General features: G+C 44.7%; 1 protein-coding gene across 4 annotated transcripts in view; it reads right to left on the bottom strand.

The window, feature by feature from the left end:
• ltk (leukocyte receptor tyrosine kinase) overlaps positions 1 to 16,158 on the bottom strand; it is a 57,791-nt gene that overhangs the window by 13,744 nt on the left and 27,889 nt on the right. For 3 of the 4 annotated variants that reach the window (XM_010879103.4, XM_010879104.4, XM_020054337.3), the window contains 12 exons: positions 15,786 to 15,935; positions 14,996 to 15,096; positions 14,622 to 14,782; positions 14,299 to 14,393; positions 12,367 to 12,465; positions 11,790 to 11,964; positions 3,990 to 4,140; positions 3,678 to 3,797; positions 3,198 to 3,414; positions 2,535 to 2,717; positions 1,868 to 1,966; positions 133 to 285 (listed from right to left, as the gene is read on the bottom strand). In XM_010879103.4, coding sequence (XP_010877405.2) covers positions 133 to 285; positions 1,868 to 1,966; positions 2,535 to 2,717; positions 3,198 to 3,414; positions 3,678 to 3,797; positions 3,990 to 4,140; positions 11,790 to 11,964; positions 12,367 to 12,465; positions 14,299 to 14,393; positions 14,622 to 14,782; positions 14,996 to 15,096; positions 15,786 to 15,935 — 1,704 coding nt within the window. The remainder of the gene's footprint in view (positions 1 to 132; positions 286 to 1,867; positions 1,967 to 2,534; positions 2,718 to 3,197; positions 3,415 to 3,677; positions 3,798 to 3,989; positions 4,141 to 11,789; positions 11,965 to 12,366; positions 12,466 to 14,298; positions 14,394 to 14,621; positions 14,783 to 14,995; positions 15,097 to 15,785; positions 15,936 to 16,158) is intronic. The other variant, XM_020054336.3, reaches the window with a different exon arrangement.

Genomic DNA, 16,158 nt, shown 5'->3' with positions numbered 1-16,158 from the left:
GTCAGCAGAGGTGAGGATGGAGAACCACGCAGATCACAGCAATGTGGCTAAGAAAATTAACCAATAGCGAGGACGTTCCGCGTCTTTTGTTTCATTCACGATCCAAAACAACATCCAGTTTCCTGTTGTTACCTGTGCAGGTGACGTTGTCACTGGCCAGGACCTCCTCGTCGTGACACAGGCAGAGGATGAGTCGAGTGTCCTCATCCCGCTTGCAGCTCTGGGTCTGACAGTGGCTGCAGTTGAGCTGCACTTTGATCTCACAATCTCCATGGCTCTCCATGGCTGAGTGGAAAGGATGACAGAGGAGGACAAACGATGACAGAGGACGTCAGAGGATGACAGAGGACAACAGAGGATGACAGAGGACGATAGAGGATGACAGAGGACGATAGAGGATGACAGAGGACGATAGAGGACGTCAGAGGATGACAGAGGACAGCAGAGGATGACAGTGGACAACAGCGGATGACAGAGGACAACAGAGGATGACAGAGGACAACAGAGGACAATAGAGGACGACAGAGGATGACAGAGGATGACAGAGGATGACAGAGGACGTCAGAGGATGACAAAGGATGACAGAGGACGTCAGAGGACAACAGAGGACGATAGACAAGCATCTGCATGTTGTGGTCAACTATAACTAATCCTGATTTCCCTGTATGCTCTATACTGCCCGGCCGTGGGTAAATAGATTTGTCTTCCTGATGTCTGCCAGCACACAGAGGCCTGCTTTGTATTAGGGGCTGCATTGGCAGCACATGCTATGGCCAGAAATGACTGTGCCGTGCAGTAAAGAATTGAGCAGCTGCCTGCTCTTTCACGGTGACGGATTGGGAGACAACATGGCACCAGGATCACCAGGATCACCAGGATCACCAGGATCACCAGGATCAACAGGATCCGTGAGGCCCTTAATTAGTTAATGATGTCCAAGGCCTAAGGCCTCCATCCCTACTTCTCCCACCGAATTAGTCAGGGGCCAAAGACACATAGATGATAGTGTCACTGCATGTTGTTGCCCGAATCCCCCCCCTTTTCTCCATGGGATGATACCGTATTTTGAGGAACATTTTCTTGTAATACAATTCTTAAAACCTACTACATAGTCTAATTTAGACAACAAATCTGAGACAAGTTTTGAGACTTTAAATATTATCTTAAATCTAAGAATTGCAGTTTTTCTCAACGGCTCTGAACGGCTAATTTTCTCAAAACTCACACACAAAACCCAAATCACATGCAAATGCAAACATTGCATTTAAAACCATGTCATGTCTTCTCAAAATGAAATACTGTCTTCAAATGAGACACTCACCATCTAATTAGTAGACATTTCTAAGAACCAACTGAACACTGATGTGCCCAATGGAAAACACTATGATGAACGGAAAACACTACTATGGTAACCTTATCAGTAGGCCTTATGCATTTTCAGTGTTACTCTACAGACTGTTCATACAGTAGCCTGTTGTAAAATGTTTTCACACTCAAATATAAAACACACAAGAACTGAATGTTTTTCCATTCTGAAATACTGTATACATCTTAGCAAACAGTTAGTGGTATTTGTAAAGTGGTATTCATACAGAACAAAAATGTGTTTGTATTTGTGCAGAATTGGTGTAAGATAAGGTACACTTTCAGGTTCTGGTCACAGTGTCTCAAATTCCAGCATGTAGGCAATTAAGAAAAAGTGTAACTTGAAATAGACTATCTACCCTCTTTACACAAGGTTGTGTCTGTTTCCAAGCAACAATTTTTCAACCCATTGGCAGATGTTGCTTGCTTGATTGAAGCATTATTTTCTTCTTTTGAGGTTGAGATTTTTTTTGCATTGACACTAGGGGGGATGAGGCCTTACCTGCCAGTGGCTGGAGAAATATCTCCCCCATGGGATGAATGAAGGAGATGCCATCCTGACCACCCGCTGTGATGTCATCGGTCAGTGCCGCATCACCTCCTTGATTTAGATCGAGCAGATTGTCAAATTTAAAAGAGATTGTAAAGAGATTCCTCCCCTAAAAAGCCAGTGTTTTAGCTAAAGACAAGAATGGCTTATTATTAACTACATCTGCTCACAATAAAACTGTCAATCCTCATTTGGAACCAGGAACTCCACAGAGGAAGGGCCTCAAACTACTTTGACCTCCGAGGCCGCCTTCGCTCTTCAGTGAGGTCAGGAGGGGCTCAATTATCTATATTTTTTATTTCTTCACTGTCAAACATTCCTATACTCATCTTTTTGTGGAACTTTCAATGCGCCTTGAGTGACAGGCTTTCATTTTGGTGATTATTAGCGAGCTTGATACCATTCCACAGCTACTAAATCAATATTAGGCATAGAGATGAAAGATGTTATCAGCCAGCCTCTTTCACCGGGGCCCATGTAAATTCTCCAGCATAAATATCCTGACAGAGTCATCACAGCTCGAGGCTCCAGACGCTCCAGTGCCATAAATCCTTTAAGAACTGTTCAGAGCAGCACAGAGGAGAGTGTGAACACTGTAAATGTGTGTGTGTTCGCTTACCCCTGTATCCGCCACCTCCTCCACCAGCCGTGCAGGCACCCCCCCCTCCGCCAAACCCTCCAAAGGTGACCCAGGACAGCTTGGATAAGGCCTGGGGGCAGGAGGAACCTCCCTCAGCTCCCTCCAGGAGAGACTTCCCTGCCCACGGGAGGCTGGATATGTCCTTCCAGCCTCCACCTCCGCCTGCATCAAATAAATTCACACACGCAAAGCCATCTTGGTTTAGCCATCACTCCCTCTGAAAATGCATTCCGTTGATGTTTGCCAAAGACTTGGCCGATATTGACTCATAAGACCCTACCGGTCAGGTAGGATTTATCAGGAATGTTCCATCAATCTCCTCCATGTTCTCTGACTCACTACTGCCATATACAGCACAGGTTTTCTAATAAAGGTTCAAACCAATGTGAAGAGGAAACCCAAAGGACAACCAGTCCATAGACTGTTTACTTTTCATTAAGGGTCAGGGGCCCGCTTCTTGAAATAAACTCTCCTGCCTTTCCCCGAAACAACGTTGTCTGAAGACACATGCTGCAGTAGGTGCTTCAGCAGAACAATACACAACGGCTGTGTGTTTTCAGGGTACAGGCAGTAACCTCTGTGAAGGGAGTCTTAAAGCGTGGCGCAACCACGGGCAGGTGAACTGTGCGCAACCCAACCAACCTGCAGCTCCTGTCCTGCCGTTGGAGCTGGAGGCCACCGTGTTGTTCTCATACTGCTCCAGGGGGATCTGATCCAGGCTGCTCTCTGGGTCCTCCAGGTAGGCCTTCCCTCCACCACCAGCGGCTATCAGAAGAGGAACTGGCTCCCCGCCGTCCATCTGGCACAGGTCAGACAGAATAGGAGCAAAGTAGCACTTCAACCTCCAGTTAGGGTCCGGCTTTAAAAGATGATACAGCTGGTACCGTAGGTTCAAGAATACAAACCACTTAACAAAACACTTTACAGCTTGTAACACTACATGTGTGAAAGACCATGATGAAAATATTTTAGAATGCCCTTAGAAGTTATTGGAAGTTGCTCAATCTGTTCATATATCACAGCGACATCCGCTTCTGGTGGACTCCATCGTGGCTTTTATTTTGTGGCACGGGTGTAGGCAGAAAAGATTTGACTCGAGTTAGGTTGAGAAGAAGGACTCACCTTGAAGATGTAGGTAGCGCCACCACCGCCCCCTCCACCTCCCGCCCACTCCTCCCCAGTTAACTCGTCTTCAATCACGGAAGATTCCCCTAGACAGATCTTCTGTGTCAGGGGATTTCGCTGCAGAAGAAAATGAGATGTGTTTAGATCAGGGAGAAAGTGGCTGTCAGTAACACTTTCAGGGTAGCACCTGAAGTAGCAGAAATAACACAGAATAGAAACGGAAACAGTCAAACATTAGAACAGCAGGTCATCCACCCAGTAATGTCACGACCCCGGCGTGGGGGCGGCCAAACTCTCCCCTCTACTCACCCCTGGACAGGCATCCTCCCCTTGCTGTCCCACCAGAATGTACAGGACCTCTCCCTTCTCCAGAGGGAAGATGGCAGAGATGAAGACACCATGGGAGCGCTTGTTGTTGTTCTTCGCACCTTTGCCACCTGCTGCTCCATAGGCTGAGATCCTGAGTAGGGGAGAGTGGTCAGGTGATGAGGCCAAAGGTCATGTTAGATGTTCGGGTAGCATTATGACAGTGGTTACTCAGTTAATTACAGTAGCAAAGCCAAGCCAGTCTGACCTGTTGTGAATCAGACGATTGACAGCCCTTGGCCTAACCGCGGCCTCGGACGGATACAATTCATTTTCTATGAATAGCGTCAAGGCGTTGTTGACGGTTGCGCAAAGCATCTTGGGAAGGCAAGCGCGGCCGTTTGAGCTGTTCCGGCGCATCAAGAAGTTGGGCCAAGGTCAATATAATGCAAACGAATCTGGCTAATGCCAGGCGTTTATCCAATGGAAGTGGAGTCTTTCATAAACAAGAAACGTCTTCCTTGTTGGTCCGTCTTTGTACAGAAATGGCACATGGGAAAAATTTTTGCTCCACGTGAAACATTCTGCTACCAACTGGAGGAAAAGCCAATCATAGCGGGGACAAGCACAATAAGGATTGGAGAATGGTGGGAATTGTTGGTGACTCAGGTCAGTTTTATAAGTTAGCTCTGTGTTGTTAAATGTGCTGTGTTTATTTAGCATTGAGTCGTTTGTTTTATATGGCAGCGCCACAGAAAAGCGTTGCCTACTAGCATAGTGCATATTATTACGTGTGTTTTTATTTTGGTTATGAGTGAGAAAAATGGTCGATTTCATGTTAAATTAAAACATTTTGACAAAAGAGATATCAACAGCCCTCCCCGCCGGAAAACGAACACCCACAGCGGATACGCCCATAAGCAGCCACCTGGGGAAAGGCAGCACATTTGCAGGCGAATTTGCGCCAGAACAGTGGACATGCATGAAAGAGGAAGACCTGCGTGTATGATCAGCTGAAAAAAATTTATGATCAGCTGAAAGAATGGTTGAAAAATGAAGATACTTGTGTAGTGTCACTGTAACCAGAGCTCAGATAAACGACCAAACAAAAGAACAACAACATTGCAATGATAATGAACAGCAGCACACCGTCTCCTTGATTCTCCTCAGCCCCTTACAATAACATCTAGCTCATTGAAATAATGCCCCATGACCAGGCCAGCAAATACAATAAAATTGTTCAAAGTCTTGTCTTGGTGGGGGCCAGATTAGAGAGAGTGAGCGCAGATGTGCTAATATATGCTTCAAGCCAGTGAGTCACGCATCAACCTCTGCCCAAGTCTTAAGGCACCAGTGGACCTTAGTCACATCGCACATTTTGACAACATTTTCAGTGTGCGCACTTAAGAGAGGCAAAAGAAAGCCAGGAAATAGATCTTGTGTGCATACTGCCGAACCCCCTGCCCCAAAAAAAGTATACACAATTCACACACAAATAATGAAAATGCAACCCCTTTCTGCTGGAAGTATGAATTAAGCTTTACTCAGACACAAACTAAAATAATCGGATAACTTTGCTATTAAGAGTCATTAAAGTGTAATTAGACTACTACATTTATGTTTTCTTGTCATAGAAGACTGATTTCAGCCCATCACTTCAAACATTGTAAAAGCTGTTCTCATGAAATGGCACAGGCTGACCAATACTGAAAATGACTTTTTAAATGACAATGTTCACCATGTACTGCATTTGCTGTAGTCCTTGTTGGTGACACTGTCATGTATACTGGTCCAAAAAATTAAGGGAACACGTAATCATCAAAGTATAACACCAAGTGAATGAAACTTCAGGAATATCAATCTGTCCAGTTAGGAAGCAGAAGCGATTGTTAATCAATGTCATCCGTTTTGGTGTAAATGAAAATGACAACAGGCGCACTGGAGAGGCAACAGCAAGACAACCCCCAAAAATTGAAGGGTTTTGCAGGTGGTGGCCACAGACAATTGCTCTCTCCTTATCCTTCCTCACTGATTCTCCTCTAGTTTTGCGTTTTTCTAGTTTCCTTGTTACTATTCGTAGCGTGAGGCAGTACCTGCCACCCATTCAGTTTGCACAGGCAGTCCAGGTCCTCCAGGATTTCACATCCATATGTGCCGTCGCAAGAAAGTTTGCTGTTTCTCCCAGTACAGTCTCAAGAGCAGATCAAGAGGAGATACCAGGAGACGGGCAGTTACACAAGGAGCGACAGATAGGGCCATAGAAGGGCATCAACCCAGCAGCAGGACTGGTATCTGCTCCTTTGTGCAAGGAGGAACAGGAGGAGCACTGCGAGAGCCCTACAAAATTATGTCAAGCAGGCTACTGGTGTACGTTTCTGACCAAACTGTCAGAAACTTGAGGGTGGCATTAAGGCCCAATGTCCTGCTCAAAGCCCAGCACAATGCAGCTCGATTGGCATTCACCAAAGAACATCAGAATTGGCAGGTCCGCCATTGGCACCCCGTTCTCTACACAGATGAGGGCAGGTTCACACTGAGCACATGTGATAGACGTGAAAGAGTCTGAAGACTCTGTGGTGAATGTTATGCTGCCCCGCAACATCATCAGTTTGACCGGTTTGGCGGTGGGTCAGTGATGGTCTGGGGATGAATATCCTTGGAGGGTCGCACAGATCTCCACATGTTAGCCAACGGAACACTGACTACTTTTAGGTACAGGGATGAAATCCTCAGACCCATCGTCAGACCTTACGCTGGTGCAGTGGACCCTGGGTTCCTCCTGGTGCAGGACAATGCCTGGCCTCATGTTGCCAGAGTGTATAGGCAGTTCCTGGATGACAAAGTCATTGATGCCACTGAGTGGCCGTCACGTTCCCCAGAACTGAATCCAATTGAGAACCTCTGGGACATTATGTATTGGTACATCCAGCGCTGCCCAAGTAGCGCCACAGACTGTCCAGGAGCTCACTGATGCCCTGATCCAGGTCTGGGTGGAGATCCCCCAGGACACCATCCGCCGTCTCATCAGGAGCATGCCCAGACGTTGTCAGGAGGGCCATACACACTACAGGCACATGGGGGCCATACACACTACTGTCACATTATGATATGACAAGTTGGAACAGCCTGTGATTTCAATTGATTTTGAATCCAGCCCTCAATCGGTTGGTGATTTTGGTTTCCATTGACGTTGTTACATCATTTTGTTCTCAACAAATTACACAATGTAAAGTAAAGATTTAGATCTTTAATATACAGCTCTGGAAAAATGTAAGAGATCATTGAACCTTTTTCTTTCCTTTCCAAAAAAGTTGAAAAGGAAAGTTTTGAGTGAGGAACAGAAGCGTTAACCCTTCTTTTCCTCACTCAAAACCTTCCTTTTCAACTTTTTTGGAAAGTTTTGTATTTCTTTTATCGAGACCAGATGTGTGATTTAAGTGTTCCCTTCATTTTTTTGAGTAGTGTATTTAGCTCTTGAAGTCTATTTTTACTAAGTTTAGAACAAAGGCCTGTGGAGTACTTCCTCTGCACAACAATTGCTTCGGCGATTAAATAAAATCAATGAACTTTTAAAAAGGCTTTAAAACCGCTGATGCATTTATTCTTTGTTACTTTTATTGGAAAAGACACTGTATACATTATATTCTATGTGTTAATGCCTACCATCTACATATTGCCCAAATGTTCAACCCCTTGCAAACCCACATGTACAGTAGGGAAAACAAGTATTTGATACACTGCCGATTCTGCAGGTTTTCCTACTTACAAAGCACGTAGAGGTCTGTAATTTTTATCATAGGTACACTTCAACTGTGAGAGACGGAATCTAAAACAAAAATCCAGAAAATCACATTGTATGATTTTTTTATAATTAATTTGCATTTTATTGCATGACATAAGTATTTGATCGCCTACCAACCAGTAAGAATTCTGGCTCTCACAGACCTGTTAGTTTTTATTTAAGAAGCCCTCCTGTTCTCCACTCATTACCTGTATTAACTGCACCTGTTTGAACTCGTTACCTGTATAAAAGACACCTGTCCACACCAAGCGTGCCGCACAAGCCCTGAAAAGTGAAGCCAAAACGTCTCGATCGCCCCCTGGTGAGTGGTCCCAGTATAGGTCATAAACCCCGCCCTCCCCATGTTATTCAATGGGACGCGAGATCAACTAAACAATTAAATTACCCTTCAAATATATTTTTTCCGAAGCTGGTTTCTGTCATTTACTGTAGTTTGTATCACGCTAATGTAAATTCAAGAGTTTGTTTTTAAAATAAGTTTGTTTTTAGTTAGTTATTTAATGCTCTAAAAACGGTGGTGTGACGTCGTGATTCACAGCTGGGATTGACAGCTATCTGAGCCGAGGAGCCACTGAATCTTCGGAGGACTGAGGAGATTGGAACTTTACATTTAATCTCTAAACTTCTATAATTGATATAATTTCACACGGACATAATGGGTTGTTCTGCAGTACATTGTGCTAACCGATCTGGCATTTCCAATCGATCTTTGAATTTTTTTCGGTAAGTTACATTTATAAGCTATTTAATTAGTAAATAAATGTAATGGGCTAGCTAACGTTAGCTAAAAGACAACAAGCCTCGTTAACAGCCATGTTAATAGCTAGCAGGTGATCGTTAGCTAGAAGTTACCAATTATTTTTGTATTAGGCCTATTCTAAATTAAGGTTAAACATGATGTAAGTTAGGCTATAACATATCGTCTAGGTTTAACAAGCAAAGGTTGTACTGTACTTGGACTTGCGATTGATTACGGTATGCGCATTCTGCGAGGGAGAGTGAGGGCGGGGCACAGGGGTGGCGCCGTTGATTTCGCGGCTTTACGGCTTTACTTCCTTCTCGCTACTGCGCATAACTACTGCGCAGAACTGGTCCCAAGATCGCTATCTGCGCAGACGCAAGTCCAAGATGTCCGCGCCGTATCAGGACACTGGTGGCTTCATTTTTCACCAATGGAAAAGAGCGAAAGGGCGTCGTCCATTATATATACAATCTATGGTCCACACACTCAATCAAACAGACTCTAACCTCTCCACAATAGCCAGGAACAGAGAGCTGTGTAAGGGATAAACATTTTATCAGGGATAAAATTGTAGACCTGCACAAGGCTGGGTTGGGCTACAGGACTACAGGACAATAGGCAAGCAGCTTGGTGAGAAGGCAACAACTGTTGGCGCAATTATTAGAAAATGGAAGAAGTTCAAGATGACGGTCAATCTCCCTCGGTCTGGGGCTCCATGCAAGATCTCACTTCGTGGGGCATCAATGATCATGAGGAAGGTGAGGGATCAGCCCAGAACTACATGGCGGGACCTGGTCAATGACCTGAAGAAAGCTGGGACCACAGTCTCAAAGAAAACCACTAGTAACACACTACACCGTCATAAAATCCTGCAGCGCACGCAAGGTCCCCCTGCTCAAGCCAGGCCCGTCTGAAGTTTGCCAACTACCATCTAGATGAACCAGAGGAGGAATGGGAGAAGGTCATGTGGTCTGATGAGACACAAATATAGCTTTTTGGTCTAAACTCTAATCGCCGTGTTTGGAGGAAGAAGAAGGATGAGTACAACCACAAGAACACCATCCCAACAGTGAAGCATGGAGGTGGAAACATCATTCTTTGGGGATGCTTTTCTGCAGAGGGGACAGGATGACTACACCGTGTTGAGGGGAGGATGGATGGGGCCATGTATCGCGAGATCTTGGCCAACAACCTCCTTCCCTCAGTAACAGCATTGAAGATGGATCGTGGCTGGGTCTTCCAGCATGACAACGACCCGAAATACACAACCAGGGCAACTATGGAGTGTCTCCGTAAGAAGCATCTCAAGGTCCTGGAGTGGCCTAGCCAGTCTCCAGACCTGAACCCAATAGAAAATCTTTGGAGGGAGCTGAAAGTCCGTATGGTGCCAAAATGTGGGCCAAAATCCCTGCTGCAGTGTGTGCAAACTTGGTCAAGAACTACAGGAAACATATGATCTCTGTTATTGCAAAAAAAGTTTTCTGTTCCAAATATTAAGTTCTGCTTTTCTGATGTATCAAGTATGTATGTCATGCAATAGAATGCAAATTAATTGACTTAATCATACAATGTGATTTCCTGGATTTTTGTTTTAGATTCCGTCACTCAGAGTTAAAGAGTACCTATGATAAAAATTACAGACTTCTACATGCTTTGTAAGTGGGAAAATCTGCAAAATCGGCAGTGTATCAAATACTTGTTCTCCCCACTGTACACAAAAATGAACACAGATCCATGTGGACGCATTTGCTGCACACATGCACCCTATGATCTGGTTGGCTTATGGATTCCTTAAACACTAGAAACAGCTTTTGTTGTTCTGGCAAAGCCATGTCCATAGATTACTGAACTGTATTTTATATGGATAGAGTAACATAAATGTTTTTTGCTGGGAAAAATGCTGGGTCATTGTGCACTGACATGAACTGACATAATTAGTTCTGTTTAAATAGCTCTGTGTGTGTTGGTGATGGAAGCATGTCTCATATCGACCGTCACAATCACATTTAGAAGAGATATTTTAATGGAGGCATTTAAACAGAAAGACTCAATTACTGAAAAAGCCTTAAAATAAGAACACGGTCAAGTATGGGTCTAGAGAAGATGTACAAATAAACAGAATAATAAAGGGAACAAAACTCCTTTTATAAAAATATTCATTTTGCCAAATGTGCAAATGTAAAGGCCATTTAGATGTATTTTTCAAATAATCTAATTAGAAAAATAAATCAATTATTAATAAAATTATTAAATTAGAAAAATTGCTAAATTGCTAAATCAATTACCTTATGATCATCGTAAAGCAATGTTATACATAAGCTAAGGACAAATCCTAAAGAAACGGAAAATATATAGTAGCTCTTTATTTAGTAAAACCCGCATACATAACACACACACACAGCTCAGAAGGATGCACTGATGTTGCACTAACGTCAATCTCCTTGTGGTGTGATAATCTTTTTTACACTCCAGAAACGTGTTACTATTCTATTGGTCTAGCAGGTACGTGACATTAAGGTTTAAACCTGTATTAATCAGTTAACTTGTCTGTGCTGCTTCCGGGCAGCTGTTAATACTGATGTAGAGGTTGTGCTGCTTTCTCCTAGCTGTCAATACTGATGTACAGATGCAATAATGGTTTCGGAGGCTTGTTTAGTCTAGCGCAAGAGTGTTCCCATTGCAAAATAAGTTGTCTGTGGCATGCACGACTATTTTCAGCCTGTCAGAGGACTGGAACAACGGCCCCCATCAACTGGGGTTGAAATGGAGTGGCTAGACAGCTTTGGGTTCATTGGTGTCCATGTGGACAATAGAGTAACACAGGTGGAAAGAAAACTAGGGCCTATTCCTCCACTTTTCAGCACGGGCCCTCAGAGCCTACAGTTCCATATCTGTACCATTTAGGGCTTCCTGACAGGCTGCTCAGCGATTGGTACAGCCCTGAACTGCCCTCGATCGCTGGGCACTTCTGATCTCCTGGTCTTGTGTACATACGCTGCTGCTGATGTTAAGTATATTTCCACTACTATCCCAACAAGCCTGAATGACCAGGTCACTCCGCATATTGGATCTGAAATGGCTCTCCCTGTACACAGCAAGTCTATCGTGCACGCCTTCTGGTGCCATTTTTTTTGTTACCATCTTACACTTTACAAACTTTCTCAAGCATTCTACTAGAGTCACACGATGGTAAGAAAAATGCATACGCTAGTAAAGAAAGAAAAGCTTCTCCACATTCCTAAAACAAACTTGCACCCACATGTATCTGTTGGTAGCTGGAACCCTCCAGGTCTGCACTCCTTTCAACGGACCGTCCTTGGCCACGGTGACGCTCACGTTGGTGTTGCGGTACGAGCTGTCACACTGGGCCTGGGTGGGGCCCCGAGGGCCACTGGCCCCGCAGGAGGTGAACCACCAGGTCATCAGGGACATGTCTGAGCGGAGGAGACAGACAAATCAGTCACATGACTGAGGTGAGGAGACAGACACACCAGTCACATGACTGAGGAGAGGGGCCACACACGCCAGTCACATGACAGAGGAGACAGACACACCAGTCACATGACTGAGAAGAGGAGCCACACACGCCAGTCACATGACAGAGGAGAGGAGCCACACACGCCAGTCACATGACTGAGGAGACAGACACACCAGTCACATGTCAGTCAACCAAAACCAAACTCTGTGATCCACGGAAAAGAGACAAGCAGACAGACATATGGTGGCACAGCTGTCGAGGAAATCATAGTAAATTACATTAATGGAAAATAGCCCTGCCAAAGGCCATTGGTTATTCAAATGCAAAGTACATTCTGACGGAACAGCTGTCAGTATACCTGAGGCAGAGGGCTCTGGGAGGGGGCCAAAGAAATCTTGCTCACTGATGGAGTCCATTTCATGGAAGAATCTGTGTCCAAGCAGCAGGGAGTTGAGATCTGAGAGGAAAGAGACGAGAGGAAGGCCCGTTCATCTCCACAGTCCACACACAGACCAGAAAAACCTTACTCCATACATCACCCATTTATCATGATTTCTTCAAAGACTGCGACAGGTTATAGAGGGTTTGTTATTCTGAGAGCAGTTAAAGCTCCAGAGTTGAGCAGATAAAAAGACATGATCTGCAGGGAGCTGGGGTGTGAGACGATGGAGGCCAAATAAACAGTCAGAAAGTGAAAGACAGACTGACAGAAAGGAGATAGGTACTACGACATGAAAGTGTTAGAAGGGGGATGATCAAGGAGTTTATGATTTTGGAGCAACACTCAGCCGTGGAATTCTGGATAATCTGGAGATGCACTACATTACAGTGTAATAGGGATTATAAATCCGCTCGCCGATCATCACCGTGCCAAACGGGCGCCCGTGTGGTGCCACCAACACCTAGCCAACCCGCAGACAGCCGACCTCCAGCCACCAGAACAAAAAGCCTTCCGCAAGACCAGCCATACCTCTGCCAGCTCTGCCGCATCCATGACCACATCAGTGTACAATACTTGAATAGAACCAACGTCGTCAGTCCGTCCCAGACACATCTGACCTAACGGCTTTGTTATGGATATGAATCAACGGAAACAAAGACGTGTGTGCTCGAGCTTGTTATTAATGTGAGCGATACTGGAAACCATTGTTGGCGCCCGATTTGACAGTCAGATTGCAGATTTCGACCCCGGGGTTAAGCATTCAACGTCGGCTCACCCCTTTCAGAAACAATCAGGCAGCATGTGGATCACTGGGCCTGGAGGGGAGATGTCCAGCTGTGCTGGAGACAGCGGTAAGCCGTCGCATGTGTGCGCATCATTCCTGGGTTAAGACTCCTCCCTGTCTTTCGGGCCTTCTTCAACGGGCCTCGTGTTTTCTGTCTTAAGGCGTACATTGTAAACGGTCTTCATAGGGACAGAGCTGCACTTGAAGAGGGCTCTCCACTGGATGTTTCTGTGTACAACCTAATACGAGACACAAACGCTTCGGAATGGATCCACCTACACTAATGTCATGGAAACACTCAGGTGGACGCCATGATTCAGTGATATAAGCGATACTCGCTCAGAGACAGCGCTGAGTTGACCTTTAAGCAATTTAATTAGCTTTATCTCTGTGAAAGAGGCCCCTCTCCAGCAGTAAATGCAATCTTAAGACATGAAGGGACTTTAGTCTCTTTTCATTTGTTTGAAAGATAATAATACTTAAAAATATTAACACAACATGTGAAAACCAGAGTACAGTGTGGTGGAAATAAAGGTTCACCGACAGGAACTTCGAGGCAGGTAGCACAGAGAATTCAGGTCCAGTACAGTACAGGTCCAATGAGATACTCTGGGGCGGAGCTCAGAGCGTTCCTTTAAATAGCCATAAGGGCGTGTCTATGTGATCCACACAGAAACCCAGAACTCCTAAGAACATTTATCCAGTTCAGGCAGGTTTTAACCAGTTCAACAGTTGCGCTCAACACCCTGTTCTTTATGTGCGAGATAGAGCTGCGCCTCAGGATCTGTAGGAACTGTTAGCCACAGTTCCCCTTCTTGTACTTGGACTTGAGTAGAACAGCAAGTGTTTATGTTTAATAACAATCACTTCAGTACTTTTCCACTTGACCTAACGCAACAGAGCGCAATGGCACCTAGTCATTTTCCACCCTGTCGGCACATGTGTACATACTTGTAACAGTAGCTCAGCAAATATCCATGACAGCAGTTACCCACGATGCTCTGGGCACAGAGTAAGCTACAGTCCCTTGTTCAGTATAGATTATGTTGAATGGTGGAGCTCACCTGTTTCAAAGCATGCAGCCCCCAGGGCGATGTCATCCAGAGCAATGTCCGCGTTGGAGCCTGGTCCCCACAGGGCTTTCACCTTCAGGTGGAACCTGGACAATACACTACAATGAATGCTAGGAAACACGGTATGTTATTACATCCAGATTGAATTGTAGTTTTCGTTAATAAGAAAAAAACACATATTTATTTACCAGATACCAACGTGAAATGCACAGTCATAATAATCAATGAACTACAATAAACTCCAACCCTGAGCTTTCACACGCTTGTACGATTAGACACCTCTGGGCAGTAATTTAGGAGAATATTTCGGGCACCCATTAAGGAGGGCAGGTAGCTGCAGAGTGACATCCTGCCAGTTGTCCTTCCACGGCCCAGACCTCTCCCACACCAGGGGGGACTTGGTGGAGCCATTCTCTTCTAGCGACAGCAGCACTGTGCCATTAAACTCCCCATATAGGTACAGAGAGAAATGCAACTGCAGACGGAGATACCAAGCAGAGAAGTTACATTTAGTTAAATGCCGTTCTTTTTATCCAAATGGGGTCCAGTCCAAAAATGTATGAAAATGCATGCCCTCACTGATGTTAGTTGCTCTGGTTAAGAATGTCTGCTAAATGATGTGAATATCCAATGTAATTGTCTTATCCCTGAGGAAGTATGAATAGGTGGGTTCATTTACATAACTCACCAGACAGGCTGTGGTAGACACTGGTTGAGGGAAGGAGGAACTTTGGGCAGATGCTTCATGACTAGAGCTATTTCCTCGTATGGCCAGGAACAGGAAGTGTCCTGGGGACAGGACATGAACCATAACATTGAGTGAGGCTGACATCAATGTAGCCTCCCTCGATGTCTTTCAGGTCATGTCAAACAGACATGACCTAAAAAGCACTGAAGAGAACAGCCTTTCAGTCCTCTGCTCGAAAACAAGAAATATTTTCTTGGCACAGCACTTTCCAATTTGGATTGAGATCAACTGGAGCTACTGAAATGCAGTTTAATTATGGAAATGAATACAGCAGCAACGAGACACGTTTGACCCCAGAGCACGTCATGCTGTTAGAAAAACAAAGAAACTTGATGATGTCATTCTATTTATTGACAACCTCACAGAGCATAACTCCTTCACTAAAAAAACAGATTGCCTAGGACTGATTTTGGGATAAAGATTAAGCCAAGTCCTGGAGTATAAAATCAAGATCAATGGAGAGCGTCTATTGTTTCTACTGTACTTCACAAATGACAAGAGGGTTGCAAAAAGTAGCAATGTTCTCATTACACAGTGTATCCAGTATACTTAGTGATTCACTATGCAAATGAAAAGCAATTCACAGCCTAGTGTAAAAATGCAAAACACCGACTGCTATGTATCTCAGGGTCTCGTGAAGGCGTCTAAACCCTTTTCCGTATAAGGTGTTACACCGCCTATTTTAGGCCTGGTTAACCTGGAGTAACCTGGAGTGTTTTGCAACATTTACCTTGTGTGTTTTGCAGAGCTGAACCCAGCATTTGGTCACTGTGTCTCAGTTCCTTCCCAGTGACTCTCTTCCAAGAGGGCAGCTCATTGGACGTTGACCAGCCACAGGTCCCAAGCTCAAATGAACAGAGGGCTCCATAGGGCATTGAATCTGCACGAGGACACATTCAACAGCAACACACGTCAATGATACTGTGGATAAAAACTCATTTTATTATCAACAAAGGCTTTCAGGAACTGATAACACAGACTCACTGTCCGTGGACTACCTTGGGATAAAGAACACCACTTATACACACTTTGGCGCTCCACCAGAGTGCAGTCACTATGGATTGTGTAAAAGAAACGCTACAGAATTATTTTGTGGTAAATCC

This window comes from Esox lucius, chromosome 15, assembly GCF_011004845.1.
Source record: "Esox lucius isolate fEsoLuc1 chromosome 15, fEsoLuc1.pri, whole genome shotgun sequence".
Lineage (NCBI taxonomy): Eukaryota > Metazoa > Chordata > Actinopteri > Esociformes > Esocidae > Esox > Esox lucius.
The sequence above is the reverse complement of the archived record's forward strand: the minus strand, read 5'-3'. Positions and strand labels throughout refer to the sequence as shown.